Below are 19953 nucleotides of genomic sequence, written 5' to 3' on the forward strand. Positions count from 1 at the left end.
CGTGGAATCTTCCCAGGGAAGGGCTCGAACCCATGTCCCCTACTTTGGCAGGTGGATTCTTTACCACTGCACCACCTAGGAAGTCCCCCATTATCATTTTTAACAATAATTTTCTAGTTTATTTTGTACTGAACCTGTGCTAGTTGTCAGTTAATATCTGTTTTTATTTATAATATTGTCTTAATTTTCCTATTACATTTAGCTTTCTAGACTAAGGCTAGGTGATTGTGCCATAATTATTTTTTCCCTTCTTTAACTAAAAATCTAGTCAATTGTATAAATGTAATTTCTTAGAACATATGGCCACCAAGGTATATGAGGATCTTACAAAAGGATATTACCAAAGGATCTACAAAGGAAATTTATTTTTTATGACCTGTTTTAGTTTACTGAAGGAAGTTGATCTTTTGAAAAACATTACAAACTTATGACTTAGAAATAGAAATAGGAGTAGAAAGGTTTGTAGTAACAATAAGATTCTTGCTGATTGACTTTGTTGCTTAATTTTTCATTACTCTGCAAACTAGGAATTTGACTTCTGCTTATGACCTAATGCAGATATTTAGGCTAACAGGCCAAGTCAAATTGATACAGTGTTTAGCTCTTTGCTAAATACAGCTGTTTCTATGTGGCAGGGAATCTATGCTTATAGAAAAAGGCAGCATTATTAAGCAAGAAGAATATTGCTTTATAGAAATTGTGAAAGGCAGTCTTGCAAATTAACACACGCCGAGGGCTAAAAATAGGATATAGAGATCAGATCGTAGACTGTGAACAATTTAAATAAAAGTTAGTTGTTCATTCTTTTTCTTTTGGATCTGGGAATTCCTAATTGTAACTGCTGCTGCAAGACACTTGTTTTTAGGCTTTGTGAAATGAGAAACAACAGGAAGAAAAAAAGAAGAATTTTAAGAGCAGTCAAGCTAGTCTTGGAAAACATCTTGGAAATATCTTAAGTAGTGTGCTTGGCAGGAGAGAGATACTGATTTGATAATAACACAACAGTGATACTTAGTTTCTTTATGTAGAGATAAGTAAATATGGTCTTCGGTTATTTAGCTCCAAGTAAACAACACCACCAGCAAAACTCACCATATTATCTTAAACAAGAAAGGGGTTTATTTGTCTCACACAACAAAGTTTTTTTTTCCATATATATATATTTTAAATTGAGGTATAGTTGATTTTTATATAAGTTTCAGGTGTACAACATAGAGAATCACAATTTTACTTTTTTTTTCTTTAAGCACTTTGAGATACAATTGACATACAATAAGCTGGGTATATTTAAAGCATAGAAGTTGATATTTTTTTCTCATTAGTAATGTATGTATGGCAATCCCAATCTCCCCATTCATCCCACCCCAACCCCCCTACTTTCCCCACTTGATGTCCATATGTTTGTTCTCTACATCTGTCTCTATTTATACCTTGCAAACCAGTTGATTTATACTGTTTTTCTGGATTCTGCATATATGTGTTAATATACGATATTTGTTTTTCTCTTTCTGACTTACTTCACTCTGTATGACAGTCTCTAGGTCCATCCATGTCTCTACAAATGTCCCAATTTCGTTCCTTTTTACAGCTGAGTAGTATTCCATTGTATATATGTATCACATCTTCTTTATCCATTCATCTGTCGATGGACATTTAGGTTGCTTCCATGTCCTGGCTATTGTAAATAGTGCTGCAGTGAACATTGGGGTGCATGTGTCTTTTTGAATTATGGTCTTCTCTGGGTATATGCCCAGTAGTGGGATTGCTGGGTCATATGGTAGTTCTATTTTTAGTTTTGCAAGGAACCTCCATACTGTTTTCCATAGTGGCTGTATCAATTTACATTCCCACCAGCAGTGCAAGAGCGTTCCTTTTTCTCCACACCCTCTTCAGCATTTACTGTTTGTAGATTTTCTGATGATGCCCGTTCTAACTGGTGTGAGGTGATATCTCATTGTAGTTTTGATTTGCATTTCTCTAATAATTAGTGATGTTGAGCAGCTTTTCATGTGCCTCTTGGCCATCCGTGTGTCTTCTTTGGAGAAATGCCTATTTAGGTCTTCTGCCCATTTTTTGATTGGGTTGTTTGTTTTTTTGATATTGAGCTGGATGAATTGTTTATATATTTTGGAGATTAATCCTTTGTTGATTCATTTGCAAATATTTTCTCCCATTCTGAGGGTTGTCTTTTCATCTTGCTTCTAGTTTCCTTTGCTGTGCAAAACCTTGTAAGTTTCATTTGGTCCCATGTATTTATTTTTGTTTTTCTTCCCATTACTCTAGGAGGTGAGTCAAAAAAGATCTTGCTGTGATTTATGTCAAGGAGTGTTCTTCCTATGTTTTCCTCTAAGAGTTTTATAGTGTCTGGCCTTACATTTAGGTCTTTAATCCATTTGGAGTTTATTTTTGTGTATGGTGTTAGGGAGTGTTCTAATTTCATTTTTTTACATGTAGCTGTCCAGTTTTCCCAGCACCACTTGTTGAAGAGGCTGCCTTTTCTCCATTGTTTATCCTTGCCTCCTTTGTCATAGATTAGTTGACTATAGTTTATCTCTGGGCTTTCCATCCTGTTCCATTGATCTGTATTTCTGTTTTTGTGCCAGTACCATACTGTCTTGATTACTGTAGCTTTGTAGTATAGTCTGAAGTCAGGGAGTCTGATTCCTCCAGCTCCATTTTCCTCCCTCAAGATTACTTTGGCTATTCAGGGTCTTCTGTGTCTCCATACACAATTTTAAAGGTAATACTCCATTTATAGTTATTATAAAATATTGGCTATATTCCCTGTGCTGTATGGTATAATCTGGTAGCTTATTTATTGTACACATAATAGTTTGTACCTCTTAAGCCCTTACTCCTATTTTGCTTCTCTCCCTTCCCCTTTCCTCAATTGTGACCACTAGTTTCTCTGTGAGTCTGTTTCTTTGTTAGGTTCATTAGTTTATTTTTTAGATTCCACACATAAGTGATATCATATAGTATCTGTTTTTCTCTTTCTGACTTATTTCACTAAGCATAACACCCTCTGAGTCCATCCATATTGTTGCAAATGGCAAAATTTCTTTCTCTTTTATGGCTGAGTACTATTCTACTCTATATATGCACCACATCTTCTTTATCCATTCATCTGTTGATGGACACTTAGGTTGCTTCTATATCTTGCCTGTTGTAAATAATGCTACTCAGAACACTGTGGTGCATATATCTTTCTGACTTAATGTTTTTGGTTTTTTTTTTTTGGATGTATACACAGGAGTGGAATTACTGGGTCATATGTTAGTTCTATTTTTAGTTTTTTGAGGAACCTCCGTACTGTTTTCTTCAGTTGCTGCACCAATTTACATTCCCATCACCCGTGCACAAGGGTTCCCTTTTTTCCACATCCTGGCCAACATTTATTGTTTGTGGTCTTTTTGATGCTAACCATTTTGACAGGATGAGGTGATGTCTTATGTGGTTTTGATTTGCATTTCTCTCGTGATTAATGATATTAAGCATCTTTTCATGTGCCTGTTGGCCATCTGTATGTCTGCTTTAGGAAAATGTCTATTCCAGCCTTCTGCCCATTTTTTAATTGGGTTGACTGTTTTTTTTGATGTTGAGTTGTATGAGCTGTTTATATATTTTGGGTATTAACCCCTTATTGGTCATATCATTTGCAAATGTCTTCTCCCATTCAGTAGGGTGTCTTCTTGTTTTGTTAATGGTTTCCTTTGCTTTTCAAAGGAAACAGCTTTGTTTATTTTGCCTGTTTCCTTTGCCTTAGGAAACAGATCCAAAAAAATATTGCTATGATTTATGTCAAAGAATGTTCCACGTATGTATTCTTCTAGTAGTTTTATGGTTTCTAGTCTTACATTTAAGTCTTTTATCCATTTGGAGTTTATTTTTGTATATGGTGTGAGAAGATGTTCTAATTTCATTTCATATAGAAAACATATATCAGATAGATCTTGAGCAGTGGAATTGCTGTCTTATGGTAAGTTTATGTTTTTAAGAAACTGCCAAACTGTTTTCCAAAGTGATTTTACCATTTTACATTCTCCAGCTCTAGTTCTTTCACAACCTTACCAGCACTTGGTATTGTGTGATTTTAAAATTATAACTATGTGTATGTGTGTAATAGTATCTCACTGTAGTATTAATTTCAGTTTGGCTAATGATGTTGAACTTATTTTCATGTGCTTATTTATATGTCTTCTTTGGTAAAACCTGTTATTCTTTTGGTTGAGTTGTTTGTCTTAGTGAGTTCCGAATGTAATTTGGATACAGGTAGTCTATTAGGTATGTGATTTGCAAATATTGTCTCTGAAGGTGTGGCTTGTCATTTCATTTTCTTAATGCTATCATTTGAAGTGCAAAAGTTTTTAGTTTTGATGAAGTATAATTTACCAACTTTTTTTCTTTTTGAATCATGCTTTTGTTGTCATATCTAAGAACTCCTTGATTAATCCAAAGTGAAGAGAATTTTCTCCTATGTTCTTTTCTGGAAGTTTTAGTCTTACATTTAGGTCTGTGATCCATTTTCAGTTAATTTTTGTGTATAGTGTGAAGTAACAGACTAAATTCATCTTTTGGCACGTGACTATCCAGTAGTTTCAGCACCATTTTTTGAAAAGACCGTCCTTGCCCCATTAAAATATGTTGGCACTGTTGCTGAAAAAGAGTTGACCATACATGTGATGCTTTATTTCTGGACTTTTGACATCTTCTATTGATCTATGTGCCTGTTCTCTTACCAGTACTATAATGTCTTGATTACTGTAGCTTTATAATAAGTTTTGAATTCAGAAAGTGTAAGTTTTTCCACTTTATTTGTAATTTTTAAAAATTGTTACAGCAGGGACTTCCTTCGTGGTGCAGTGGTTAGGAATCTGCCTGCCAAAGCAGGGCACACAGGTTCGATCCCTGGTCTGGGAAGATCCCACGTGCCACAAAGCAGCTAAGCCTGTGCGCCACAACTACTGAGCCTGCACTCTGGAGCCTGTGAGCCACAGCTATTGAGCCTGTGTGCCGCAGCTATTGAAGCCCACGTGCCTAGAGCCTGTGCTCCACACAAGAGAAGCCACCACAATGAGAAGTCCGAGCACTGCAACAAAGAGTAGCCCCCGCTCACCTCAACTAGAGAAAGCCTGCGTGTAGCAATGAAGACCCAATGCAGCCAATAAATAAATAAATAAATAAATTTATAAAAATACATACATAAATAAATAATCTTAGAAGTCAGCCAACTTAAAAAAAATTGTTACAGCAATTTTGATTCCTTTGAATTTTCATAAAATGTTTTAGCATAAGCTTATCCCTATGAACAGAAAATTCTGATGAAATTTTGATTGGAATTGTATTAAATCTATAGTTCAATTTGGGGAGAACTGTTATCTTAACAATATTGCCTTCTAATTTATGAACACGAAATAACTCACCATTTATTTAGGTGTTCTTTAATTTGTCTCAGCAGTGTTTTGCCATTTTTGGGTATAAGTCTGCCACTTCTATTGCCAAATTTATTACTAAATATTTTATTTTTTTGATGGTATTATGAGTGGAATTGTGTTCTTTCATTTAGCATTATACTTGAAAGGTTTATCCATGAGTTATAGCCAGTATCCATTAATTCCTTAATTACTTTTTTATACTTGCTATGCTATTCCCTTGTATGGATCCATGGGTAGGCCACATTTTGTGTATCCATTCATCAGTTGATGCACATATGGGTTGTCTTCTCCTTTTGACTATTATGAGTGATGCTGTTAAGAAAACTGGCATATTAATTTTTGGGTGGACATTTTTTTTTGCTTCTCTTAGGTATACCTACGAGTGGAATTGATGGGGGAAGATTTTAAATTCTAATTCAGTTTATTTTTTTGTTAAACATCTATTCTAATTTCCTCTTTCTTCTTGAATCAGAGTGGTAACTTGTATCTTTCTGGGACTTCTTATCTAAATTCTGTAATTTGTTCATAGTGTTCCCTTACAATGTTTTTAATTTCTGTAGGGATGGTAGTGATGGCCCCTCTTTCATTCATGATTTTGGTAATTTGTGTCTTATCTAGCTAAAAGTTTGATATTTTTGTTGATCTTTTCAAGGGATCCACCTGGTTTCATTGATTTTTTTTTTTCCTCTATTTTTCTATTTCATTTCACTGATTTCTGTTCTAAACTTTATTTCCATCCTTTTGCAAGCTTTGGATTTACTTTGATCTTTATCTAATTCTTTAATTCCTTAAATTGCAAGCTTAGGGTATTGATTTGAGATGGTTCTTCTTGTCTAACATTGGCACTTATGGCTATAAATTTTCCTCTTAACACTGTTTGAGCCTCATCCCATAAATTTTTGTTTTATTTTCACTTTTATTCAGTTCAAAGTATTTTCTGATTATTTTTATGAATTTTCTGTTTACCCAGTGGTAATTTGGAAATATGTTTTTCAATTTCCAAATATTTGTGGATTTCTTAAAGTTTCATCTGTTGTTAATTTCTAATTTTGTTTGCTTGTGGTTGCAGTTGGAAAATATACATTGTATGATTTCAGTCATTTTAAATTTACTGAGACCTGTTGTATTTCTTAGCATATGCTCTACTCTGGAGAATGTTCCATGTTGAACATATTCTGTTGTTGGGTGGAGTTTTATGTAAATATCTGTTAATTCAAGTTAATTGATAGCGTTTTCTTCTTTATCCTTGCTAATTTTCTAATTGTTCTAGCAATTATTGAGATTGAAGTATTGAAGTCTCTATTACTGTTGAATTTTCTATTTTTTCTTTCAGTTATGTCAGTTTTTACTTTATTTTGGTGCTTTTTGGCATGTGCGTGTATGTTTAGAATGGTTATGGTTATATCTTCCTGATGAATTAATTTTCTTAACCTTATGAAATGTCTGTCTGCCTAGTAATATTTATTGTCTTTAAGTCTGTTTTGTGTGATTTTACTGTAGGCACTCTAGGTTTTTTATGGTTTACGTGGCACCTTTCTCTTCATTCTTTTGCTTTCAGTCTGTTTGTATTATTGAATCTAAAGGGTACTCTGTCATGTGCTGTGTATAGTTTGATCCTAATTTTTTATCCAGTCTGAAAAACACTGTTGTTGATTGTGGTATGTAGTCCTTTTATATTTAATTATTGATAAGATTGAATTTTTGTCTGCCATTTTGCTATTTGTTATATGTTTTACATATTTTTTGTTCTTTCGTTGCTGCTGCATGCCACCTTTTGTATTAAATAGGTATTGTGTATTATACCACTTAAATTTTTTTTATGTGTGTATTTTTAAAAGTTATATTCTTACTGTTTGCTCTAGGGATTAAAATATGCATTTTAATTTATGACAGTTTACTTTAGAAGAATACTAACTTAATTCTAGTAAAATATAGAAAGTTTGCTCCATAAAGCTCAATTTGCTCTTCCTTTTTTGTGTAAATAATATCATATACCTCAAATATAAACTGAACAGTACAGCATTATGATGTCTTTTTGAAAAAATTTATTTATTTATTGGCTGCATTGAGTCTTTGTTGTGGCAGCTGGGGGCTGTTCTTCATTGTGGTGCATGGGCTTCTTTCTCAGTGTGGTGGCTTCTCTTGTTGTGGAGCATGGGCTCTAGGCGTGAGGGCTTCAGTAGTTGTGGCACATGGGCTCAGTACACTCAGTACACATCTCTTGCACTTCCTCTGTGCATGTGCACCCTCTCATGGTTTGATCCCTCTCTGGTTTTTCCTGCATGGATAGGTAGAGAGCTTATTAAGAACCCTTATGGCTGTATTATTTTCTGGATCTTCCTGCTAAACGTCTGGCTAATGTGCTGGTCCTTTGCTAACTGCAACTTCATGCTTGCTGAGGCACTGTTCTTGCCATTTGTTTGGCAATGAGATTGTTACTGTTATTGATAACACTGTTTTGGTGGACTTTTCTCTGTGCTTAAGTCTAAATCATGCCAGCCTCTGCTGCAAGTGAATCTGCTGGTTTTTAAGGCTTGTCTTCCCCTATATAATTACCATAGCAACCCAGCTGGGATGAAAGATGGGAACAACACCAGGCAAGAATGGCACAGACTCCCACAGTTCTTACCAGTGGTTCTATGGTTTTTCATGAGTAGCCACTTATTCTTTTTTTGTATGTTTTTGGTCAATTTCCAGAGCTCTCAAATGGTTGTTTTGACAGTTTTCTCTAGTTTTGTTGTTGCCTTTTGGGGGGAGAGCAATTGCTGATTTGCTGCCGTGTTTGTATATTCCAGCATATCTGAACTCCTTCCACCCCACACTCCAGATTGACTCTTCATTAATCAAAACTTTGAGATGCTGTATAATAAGAGTTTCTTTTTTACTGCATACTCAGAAGCACTAAAAGGTTAATGTTTTTGAACTAGAGATTTAAAATGGAATTGTGGCATATTTTCCTACTACTTCCCTTAAGTTCCTCTAGAACAGTTTTCATTATTATTTTGTTTCGTTAAAGATTTATTCTTTATTATATATTTTGTATAGTATTGTTTATTAAAGTGGGTAAGTAAAATTTCCCTAGGATTATGAGCTAAAACGTTTTTTGCATTCTTTAGTATTTTGTTTTTATTTTCTCTTATAAACAGATCTTGTATCAGCTAGTAATAATAACAAATAAGTATTTATTGAGTGCTTACATTGTTCTGGATACTTTATATGTATGAAATCTTTTAGTCCTAACAAATCCTTGAGTTAGTTATATAGACATTATTTCCATTTTATAGGTAAGTAACTTAAAGTCACATACCTGGTAGTAGAAGGAGGTAGTTAATAGTTGAAAGGCACTTTCTATTAAGCGAGATTGTAGGTAAAATCAACTTTGCCTATTAAAATTCTCAAGAATACTTTTAGATTTTCTTAAGATTTGGTTTGAATGTTGTTTAAAGGATGGCTTAGTCTGAAATAGATACTCGTCTTTTTGGAGAAAAATTCAGTTATGATCTGTGTTTTGAATATTTTAATAAAGAAATAGAATAAAGTGATAAAAATTCAAACATTTTCAAAGTTTCAGTTCACTTACAACTCAGGGAAGTTAAATTTGATAATTTGAGAAGGAACATTTCAAATTTTTCTTCCTTAAAGATGTACTGGCATGGAGACTTGATTAGGTAGAGTTTTTAGGGGCAGGGGGAAGGATAGTTGTTGAGTTCTTTGTGCTGACACAGAGAGAAAATAGGGGTCTTATATTTCTCTTGGATTTTGCTATCCTGGTAAAAGTGTTTTGGGGGTATAGAACTGTTGGTGGAAGGTAGAAGGAAATATGTTAAAGAGCAGAAGAGAGGCTTCCCTGGTGGCGAAGTGGTTAAGAATCCGCCTTCTAATGCAGGGAACACGGGTTCAAGCCCTGGTCCAGGAAGATCCCACAGGCCGTGGAGCAGCTAAGCCTGTGCGCCACAACTACTGAGCCCACGTGCCGCAGCTACTGAAGTCCACCTGCCTAGAGCCTGTGCTCCGCAGCAAGAGAAGCCACTGCAATAAGAAGCCTGCACACTGAAATGAAGTGTAGCTCCTGTTCTCCACAACTACAGAAAGTCCGCGCAGCAATGAAGACCCAACGCAGCCAATAAATAAAAATAAATAAATAAATAAATAGAAAAAAAGCAGAAGAGCTATTATTTTAATTAGTTATAGTTATTTAAGGGTTATAAGCCTTTATATCTGTGCTTGGGGCATTCAGTCCATAAAGCTGCAGCACAAAATCACACCATACCACTTGCCTGATAGAGCATTCTCTAGTTGCACACAGAGTAAGAAAAAATAGTCTTTTCAGGCCTGAATTTGCAAACTTAAATATAGAATTAAAATGATGACCACGTGGATAAATCAGTTTTATATTTATTAAAAATGCGTCTTTCATAAAACATCTTAAGTTTATTTCATTTATGTACATTGTATTCAATGATTCTCAAATATAAGGCACTTCTCGGATCACTTGAGGTGTTGTGTGGTATGTTGTAGTTATTCATTTGGTAAAATTAAATAACTTCCTAATGGAGTCCATCATTTATCACTAGAAAGACTAGTGTCTACTGAGGATACTGAACAATATCCACAGCTTTAGCTGGTGGGCTTTTTTCTTTTTCTGCATTTTTTTAATGAGTACTTTTGGTAGATTTAAAATAATTATTTTATAAAAAGCCACACATTATTAAAAACATTGTAAAATTCCTGTTGTATTTTTATTAAAAATTTTATATTTTTTATAAATTTATTTGTTTATTTATTAGCTGTGTTGGGTCTTCATTGCTGCATGCGGGCTTTCTATAGTTGTGGCGAGTGGGGGCTGCTCTTGGTTGCAGTGCACGGGCTTCTCAGTGCAGTGGCTTTTCTTGTTGTGGAGCATGTGCTCTAGGTGTGTGGTCTTCAGTAGTTGCGGCATGTGGGCTCAATAGTTGTGGCTCATGGACTCTAGAGCACAGGCTCAGCAGTGGTGCATGGGCTTATTTGCTCCACAGCATGTGGAATCTTCCCGGACCAGGGATTGAACCCGTTGTTCCCTGCATTGGCAGGCAGATTCTTAACCACTGTGCCATCAGGGAAGTCCTCCTGTTGAATTTGAAAACAATCGGAAAAATTATGCAGAAAGTGTAGAGTTTTCCCATATATTCCACTTTCTCCCTTACAGTTTCCCCTGTTATTAACATCTTACTTTGGTGTGGTACATTTGTTTCATTTGATGAACCAATATTGACAGTCCTATGATTTTTTTTAAAAAGCAATTGTAACCTAATAGATGAGTATTTATGTAATTCTTATACATAGTTGAGATAACTATTGTTCATTCATTACTGACTTTTTAAAAATACTCTTCTTGACAATGAAACAGTTACCCTGATCTTTTTAGGGTGGAATAATCAATGATGGTTCTGAGTTGATTGGTCCCGTTGAAGCTTATTCGGATTCCCTCATTGATAGCTTTCCTGAGTGTAGTACAGAAGGTAAGAGATTTTAATTTTTGTTTTTCATTTCAGTGGTTTTGATTGCAGCGACTGTAAATCATATCTACATTGCCAAAATTAGATGAATATTAGGAATTTGAGAGTGTTTTACTAATTCTAAGATACTTTTTTTTTCCTTCACATTTTAACATCACTGATATTGAGTGTGTAATATTGGGTTGATGATATTTTACATTTAATTGACAGCTTTTTTCCTTTATTAGTGGTGTATAAAATAATGATTTGTGCTACAATTAATAGCTTTTAGATTTGATGAAATGTGGTATAATGAGTGTTCGGAATTTGTATTGTCTAGGATAAGAATGCCTTGCTAAAGTTTATTTAGCAACATCTAACTTTCAAACAATTCTAAGACTGGCTTTAAAAGTTTAGTCATATACCAGAAAGAATAAATCTAAGGAGTTTTAGTGTTTTTGATATGTTTTATAATAACATGAGTCTAAACTAAAGCAATTTTTGTATTTTTAATCACTTTAATTCAAGAATGCTTAATGTCTTGTTTTATTCCTCTAATAAGCCATCGTTGAATTTTTATGAAGATGTAAAATACATACATTTTGGTCTTTGAATTTCCTTAGCTAGTTTTCTTCCAGAAAATATTTTGGAATTAAAAAAGAGAGATTTGGGGACTGGAGTGGGGAGAATCTTTAAAAATAGGTGATTAGATTTGTTTGAGGTGGCTTAGGTTTGGCTTATGTGAAAGAAAAACCATAGACTAGATAATATTTCTTGATCTCTTTCATAAGAAAGAATTTATGGTAGAGGAGAATGGTTTATGACTCTAACGTGAGAGGTAGCCATGATCTCAATGTAGTGATGTTTTTGTGGGGATGTGTACTGATGTCATACATTGACAGACACTGACATGGATCTATTGCAGTGAATTCCCATCATGTTTTGCTAGGAGCAACAAGTTCCCATCCATTGTGTGGGCTTAAAATTTATTTTTCTTTTGGTGGTTCCACATTGGGAACTGATTAGCTTTTCTTATTTTTCATAATAACTCTCATTGACTTAAAAGCACAGTCCATTAACTTATACGCAGTGTTCTGTGTAATGTATGGGGACTTTAGGTCCAGGAGTCCCCCTTGGGTCCTCAATATCTTTGACTCCATCCTGAATCAGCTAAGGTCATACGAAAACATTTTTTTTTTTTTTCTTTAAAGTTTATGTATGTATGTATGTATGTATTGGCTGCGTTCGGTCTTCGTTGCTGTGTGGGCTTTCTCTAGTTGAGGAGAGGGGGGCTACTTTTCATTGCGGTGCACAGGGTTCTTATTGCGGTGGCTTTTCTTGTTGTGGAGCACGGGCTCTAGGCGCGCGGGCTTCAGTAGTTGTGGCACGTGGACTCAATAGTTGTGGTTCGAGGGCTCTAGAGCGCAGGCTCAGTAGTTGTGGCCCATGGGCTTAGTAGCTCCTCGGCATGTGGGATCTTCCCTGCCCAGGGCTTGAGCCCGTGTCCCCTGCATTGGCAGGCAGATTCTTAACCACTGTGCCACCAGGGAAGCCCGAAAAACATTGTTGATAGTAATTTTACTTTACAGTCCATCAGATTTTTTTGGGAAAAAAAAAAAATCTATCCTCCATGACCTCTTTGGATCTGATATTTTTGCTAGGCTTTGGAAAAATCTAATCAGTGCTTGGGATCCCGAGGTGACTGTTTCTAGAACTAGTTTCCTTGGAGGATGACTTTTCTGGGATAACCTGATCTGGCTTGTTGCCTCAGAGATACCCACCTATCCTGAGAAAGAGGGAGAGGACATTTTCTGCCTGTAAAATGTGCTGATTTGGTGCCATCCAAGAGAGGACAAGTAGGAGAGTTAGAAAGGTTTATGGGAGAGTATTCAGTGAGGAGTACAGTTTATGAAAATTACAGAATGTTTCTTTTCTCTTTTGATGCAGGAATTGAAGGGTATATGATTTGGGGGATGGTTATATTCTTTGATATCCATGATAAGTCTTTATTACCCAGGTAGGAGGGTGAGCGAAGGGTGTCTCAGGAGCCTGTTTTAAGTATAAGGTAGTTGTGGATGGGAGTGGTGTAGAGGTCTTTTGCCCTTTGCTTTAGTTTAGGAGAGAAAGGGAGGAACGTTATTATTAGGATGACTTTTCTTGGGATGGTGTTCTAAAACGTGGAAGGCTGTTCAGAATAAAAAGGTGGATGTATTAATGTTAATGGAGATATAACCTGAGGTAGGTTATAACTCTTACCTTATAAGCTAGTGTGAGCTTGTAATTTATTGTCCAAACTGACACACTTCTGAGAATTAAAGAGGAGCTATTGTACTTACTGTATACTAAGACAACAAGCATAAACCAGGACTTCTCTGGGCAGACTGGGTGAATGGGCCACCCTACCTACAGCGGTGGTAGAGTAGATTTGTTTCAGAGTTTGTCTTTGATGGTTCAAAAAGATGAGTTTTCCTTGGCAGCAGTTATCATTTAGGAATATGCTTTTATGAGAGAAACTGGGGGCAACATTTCTGTTAAAAACACAGAGATACTTAAAAGTAATACTGAAATTTTCTCCTTTCAGTGTATAGTTTAGTCTTCTAACTATATTACCATCTCTAAAACACACTGTGATCCATGAAGAATGAAAAATATGGAACTGGAAATGCTGTTAATGTTAAATGTTTTTTACCCCCTCCCTTTAAAAGCCTCTATGCCTGGCTAATTAATCCTGCTGAAAGATACCTTGTTGACATATACAGGTCAAGTGTCAGACAACTTGCAAATTCATTGATATTTGAGAGGAAAAATGACTTTTAAATATCATGAGATTGTCGGGCATACTGGGCAAGTGGAAGATTTACTTTCATACCAGAAGGTTTGCAAACCCCAGAGACAACCAAAGGAGAGGGCCTCTAGTAGGAAAAGAACAGGAGAGCTGGCAGCCTGCCAGGCCTCACAGGTATGCGGTGAGATGGAAGGTGGTAGAGGGATTGTGGTGGCAAATGCTTGTGATGTGGATTTAGAGCCAAAATGTGAGGAGGTGATTCACTCCGTAACAGCTCCTCTGAGTGTAGTATTTTAAATGGTGTTTTGAAGGTGGATTCATTTTTCATACTTGTGATTTAGTTTGCCAGTGGAATGAGCCAAAGGGGCAAATCTTAATATATAGTCTGTTGTGCCAAGGTCCTTCAGTTGGAGTTAGAATGACACATGGCAAGTATATCACCACTCAGAGAGAGAACAGATGTAGTGGCTAAGTGATCATTATTTTTATTGGTACCATAAAATGCAATCAACAAGTCTTAATTTACCTTGAAAGAAAGTTTTCTAAGCAAAACAAAGAGTTGGATTAGTGGACTTAAAAAAATTTCATTATTTTATAATACAGTGCGATAGAGGAAACCCCTTGAAGATTTCATAAAACCAATAATTTGGCGATTAACTGCTAAATATATTTTATCTAATACAAAATTGAAAATTATAAAATTACTCAGTAGATTTTTAGGTAAGAAGTTAATATTGTTTTATGTTTTTAAAATGAAATGCTGGTTGCTCTTTATCTCCTCTGTTCAGAGAAATTAAACTATTTTCTCAAAGATAAAAGAAGATTTAATTGATTATTAACATCTTATTTCCTTTTTTTTAAAGATCTTAAAAAAAATCTGTCTATTTATTTTGGCTATGCCAGGTCTTAGTTGCCGCATGCATGTGGGATCTAGTTCCCTGACCAGGGATCGAACCCGGGCCCCCTGCATTGGGAGTGTAGAGTCTTACCCACTGGACCACCAGGGAAGTCCCTTATTTCCTTTTTTAAATTCCATCTTTTTGTTGAATTAAACTTAGCTATAAAGTTACTATGACATTTGTGGAAACCTGGCCAAAATGGTGCATGGGAATTGAACTCCTTGACATGTTTCTCTCATCTGTTGGCCTGTTGGAAGGATGTAGGTTTCTTTACTGCCATGCTGGCCTTGATAGTAGAGCCTTTGATGTTGGTATAAGCGCATCTGGTAAACTGTGTCATTTCCTCTTCCTAGTACATTACTTGACTTCCTTTGCAGTTTTGGGAGTGACATTTTCCAGGTGTATGCAGCACATAAGAGAAAATAATTAGGTGATTATAACCACAAATACAAATGGAGACTTCAGCTTCTTACATGTAGCATATCTTAAGAGTAAGTATTCTTAAATGTTTCCCGGAACAGTCAGATTCACCTTTTTTGCCTTTTTCTTTTTGTCTGCAGGTTGTGGAGTAAGAGCTCCCTAAGTGTTCATGATGACATCTGTAGACACAGGAAAGATCTATTAAGCTGTCTTGAATTAGCTATTTTAGAGTAAATGAGATGTACATTTTGAGAATAGCATCTATTGCTGGTCTGTGTCAGGGACCTCTTAAAATCACTTTCAGTTGGAGATTTGTGTGTTTATTTGGTGGCAGGGTAATAATTCTTGCCATTATGTAGATAAGCACAAAGATGACAAAATATAGAAAGCCTAATTAAAAGTGATTTAAAGTAGAATTTAGTTCACTTGTCCACTAGGTGGCACCATGAGAACTCTACATTTTGTTACTGGGCTAATTCTAGGCCCTCCTATATTACTTTAGAGCGTGCGTATTCAGTTTGAAATTCCGTTTTCTCTTGAGTACTTAACTACTTAACTTTTATACACTGTCCATTATTAGTTGAATTTTCTTTGGTGGGGGAGTTTAAAATAAACAGGAAAAAGAAGAATAAGTTGTTATTCTCAAGCACAAATGAGAGTGTGTTTGTGTGTATGTGTGCAAATAAAACAAATGACATAAATAATAAATATTGACCCTTTACAAACTCTAGGGCTATTGAGGATAACGTTGGATATTAAGAGTTTAGGAGTCGGGTGGGGCAAATAAAAAATTCATGTTATGTTGTGGGAATGGGTTTGAGAGTAGAGGAACATTGGGAATGATATAGGTAAATCTCTTATGTTACAATTAAAAATTGGAATTTCAGAGAAGTTACACCAGGTGCCTAAGGCAGTCAAGACACTCCAGATATTTAATAGCAATCACAGAACTGTATTTTGAAATGAGGTTTCATTTTATATAGGGGGAGGCAGTGAGGATACATATTTGGTATAGAAAGCTCAGTGTGAGCTACATGTGTGCTGGTTACAGGTTTGATTTGCAGCGTAGACTATGGAGAGTAGCAGCATAAAAAGTTCATTAGGTAGAAATGGAAGCCAACTCATAGATCTTTGTTGTTCATGATAAGATAAGAGTATTAGGGTTGTAATTGTGATTGATGTGTTGTGTTCTGAGCTTATTCTCTCTTTTTTTAACCAAATATGTATAGATATTCTGATGTTCCTTTTATAAAATTTCAAGGATGAAGCAAAGACATGTATCAAGGACGTTATAAAAATGTGACACGTTAAAGGAATGGTTCTTTTTAGAAACAGTAGCTATTATTGAATGATGAGTTGGTAATCAAGTAGAGAAATCTTAACTAACATCAACTTTTAGGTTTAGGTATTCACTTAAAATTATATTTGTGAGGGCTTGTTTCTTAATGAAGATTGATTTGTGTGTCTTCTACCTCAGGGTGACCTTTGTTCTGCTGGCTAGATTTCTTGCTTTGTGTGTGAAGCTTGAGTCATTGCTACTAGGAAGAGTAGAAATTCCCTTTCATTGACCGTGACAATGTTTGAACCTCAGGGCTCAGTGAAAGCTATCACCTAATAATAATGAGGCCATGTATTTTATATATAGTCGGCCATGAGAGACCACCTGTTGTTCTAAAGGAAACGGATCTCTTTTTGCAGATGGTCTTCAAATACAGATTTCTGATAGCTTATAGTATAAAGATTTATTCTATGGCAACTCAGCCTTTTCCCCTGGTGCCTGTCTTTCAGAGATGGTATCTTAGACAGATTACACTATACTGCCCTACTCTGAGCAGTTCAAAGCACAGAAGGTGAGGGTAGGTAGGTGAACTGGGATGCTATACAAACCCTGCATGTCTGTAGCTGCTTTTTTAACCAGTCACCTGGGGCCCTCTAATAGCCCTGAGACTTGAATCTCTGTGATATGAACCTGGAGGCAGAATGCTTTCATAGAACCTTTGACTCCCCCCCACCCCCCCACCCTTTCCAAAAAAGGCTTAGGTTTTTGACTTGATGGTGTTGGTAAAGGATACACCTTTTACTCTCATGATGGCCCAGAGGGCCCCTTTAAACATGGATTGACTTCAGGTTGGTTTAACTTTTGACAAATAGTCTCTGTATTGTCAGTTGTTGCCCTGCCTTATTCACAATGTTCTTCCTACTCACCTCAACTGAGAACCTCTTTCTTGCTTGCAGCTCTCTTTATCCTACTTGTTAACTTTCTGGATTTCAGGTATCAAGTGTCCATTTCATGTGAAATTTATATGTGTAGCTTTGTGAAAAACAGATTGAATGACAGGACTGTGATTTTGAGGAGTTGAGCAAGCACTGTATTAGTAGATTTATTAAGGATATAAGATGAATAAACTAGGTACTGAGTATTTGCACACCTCTATATCATTATATTCATTGCTGAGGTGGTAACAAGGAGTGTTCTTCTTGAGCTGGTTGGGGAGTTCATCATTGAGAAGGAGGAAAGTTAGAAATTGCTTCTCTGTGGAAGAGAAACATATCAAATAATACTAGATGAGTTGCAGTGTATGGTTGAGGAAATATGATAGGGTTAGGCTTTCACTTATGTTAGGGTGCATCTTAAGAGGAGAATTAAAGGAAGAAAATAAGCAAGGAAGAAGTGTCAGGGGGGTTATTCCGCTTTATACACATCTGTCTTTATGATCATTTATGCCTTCTCTCTTAAGTTAAAAATTTCTTGGGTGATTCATACAGGCCTATATTTTATAAATTATGCCTGTATAACATATATTTATTTATAGACAAATCCTCAGTTTTAGCTCTTGCTGCATCTTCTTTGATATCCTTCACGTACAGAGCCTTAAGGGCTTGTCATACACATACAGCAAATATGATGAGTTACCTGTAGTCCCAGCATTCAGAGAAAAGTACTGTTAATGTTTAGTGTATCTTTCTAGCCTTTTCTTCTGTGTTTGTGTTTTTAAACTAGATTTTATACACACACACAGGCACGCACACACACACACTTTTTTTTTTTTTTGGCTGCATTGGGTCTTCCTTGCTACGCATGGGCTTTCTATAGTTGTGGCGAGTGGGGGCCCCTCTTCATTGCTGTGCGTGGGCTTCTCATTGAGGTGGCTTCTCTTGTTGCGGAGCACGGGCTCTAGGCACACAGGCCTCAGTAGTTGTGGCACTCAGGCTCAGTAGTTGTGGCTCACGGGCTCTAGAGTGCAGGCTCAGTAGTTGTGGTGCATGGGCTTCGTTGCTCCACGGCATTTGGGATCTTCCTGGACCAGGGCTCGAACCCGTGTCTCCTGCGTTGGCAAGCAGATACTTAAGCACTGCGCCACCAGGGCAGTCCCTGTATGTATACTTCTTTGCAGTTTGTTGTTTTTGATTAATAGAACATGAATACTTTAGCATTTTTCTTCTATAACAATTTTTAATAACTGTGTAATACTTTGTCATAAAGATGTGCCGTAATCTCCTATTGTTAGGAATTTGTTATTTCCAATTGCACTAATTTTTGTGATGGATATTCTTAGGTATGGATCTTTTTTTCACATGTCTGATTGTTTCTGGTATAAATTGCTGAATTTCTGGGCCAAAGATACAAGCATTTTTTGCATCTGATATGCATTGCCAAATTGTTCTCCAAAAAGGTTAAACCAGAAGAAGTCTTTTTGTTTCCTTTTGCTTCTCCTGTTTAGGCTAAAAAATTTCCTCTTCCATGCAGATGCAGAGAATGGACTGGAGGACACGGGGTTGGGGGCTTGGGAGGCGAAGGGGAAGCTGGGACGAAGTGAGAGAGTAGCATAGCCATATATACTACCAGCTGTAAAATAGATAGCTAGTGGGAAGTTGCTGTTTAACAAAGGGAGATCAACTCGATGATGGGTGATGCCTTGGAGGGCCGGGACGGGGAGGGTGGGGGGGAGTCGCAGGAGGCAGGGGATTTGGGGATATGTGTATAAATACAGCTGATTCACTTTGGTGTACCTCATAAGCTTGTACAATAGTGTAAAGCAATTATAAAAAAATAAATTAATTAAAAAAAAAGTTTCCTCTTCCTAACCTGCTGGTTTTTATGTTTGCTTGTTTTGAAACATTCCTTATTTAGAAAAATCAGGTAGAATTTGTAAAGAAAACAATTTGTATAGAATATTTATTACTTTATTTTACTGTATGACTTTCTCCCTAGGTGTTTTGATGGTCTTACTCTTCTGATCTAATTTCATTTAATCATGATTTCCTTTGCTAATAAAATAAGGTTGAAAAAGTAAGAGGAAATATGACTATGTGACTAGATTTTTATGGTCAAAAGCCAAGAAACTGAGTACACATAACTTTACCCTCTTGCCCTTTGGTATTATTGTTCTTGTTAGAAAGGAAAATCAGGCAAAGCATGAAACAGTACAATGTGATAGATGATGTGGAGGTTATAGTGACAAGACATCAGAGAGCAGACAAAGGATCTATAACAACATTTCCTTTCTTTTGTGATTAGCTGTATAAACCACAACATTTTTTTTCTTTGTCTGTTTATTAATTTCAGTGGACCAGGTTATATAGTGATAAACTAAGGAAATAAATATGTATTGAATATGTAAAATATTTTAAAATTATTTAAAAAAATATCTTGTAAAGTTTATGTATTTCTCATAGCAGTGGATAAATAATTTTATAGATTTCTATAAAGAGATTTTGATTTTAAGTGCTGTGTATACAGTTGAAATATCAGAGAATTGAAAAGATTTTCACTAGGTCCAATGAATTTTATCTGATACTGTGGATTTAATGAAATCTGTTGCTTTTAGGGAACAAAATTTAGTACTTTATGGACATTGTAAGGATTTGGGGGAAAAAAACCCCCTGAAAACAGGATATACTGACAGAGTGCCAAAGTGGTGTCTAAAGCTGATTTGAAA

General features: G+C 35.9%; 1 protein-coding gene across 7 annotated transcripts in view; it reads left to right on the forward strand.

Moving 5' to 3' along the window:
• The window catches only part of RPS6KC1 (ribosomal protein S6 kinase C1), a 193621-nt gene that overhangs the window by 50031 nt on the left and 123637 nt on the right, over positions 1-19953 (forward strand). For 5 of the 7 annotated variants that reach the window (XM_057725866.1, XM_057725869.1, XM_057725868.1 and 2 more), the window contains one exon: positions 10840-10933. The exons of the other annotated variants lie outside the window; for them this stretch is intronic. In XM_057725866.1, the coding sequence (XP_057581849.1) occupies positions 10840-10933 (94 nt within the window). The remainder of the gene's footprint in view (positions 1-10839; positions 10934-19953) is intronic. 7 annotated transcript variants of the gene reach the window in all.

This window comes from Hippopotamus amphibius, chromosome 3 (genome assembly GCF_030028045.1).
Source record: "Hippopotamus amphibius kiboko isolate mHipAmp2 chromosome 3, mHipAmp2.hap2, whole genome shotgun sequence".
Lineage (NCBI taxonomy): Eukaryota > Metazoa > Chordata > Mammalia > Artiodactyla > Hippopotamidae > Hippopotamus > Hippopotamus amphibius.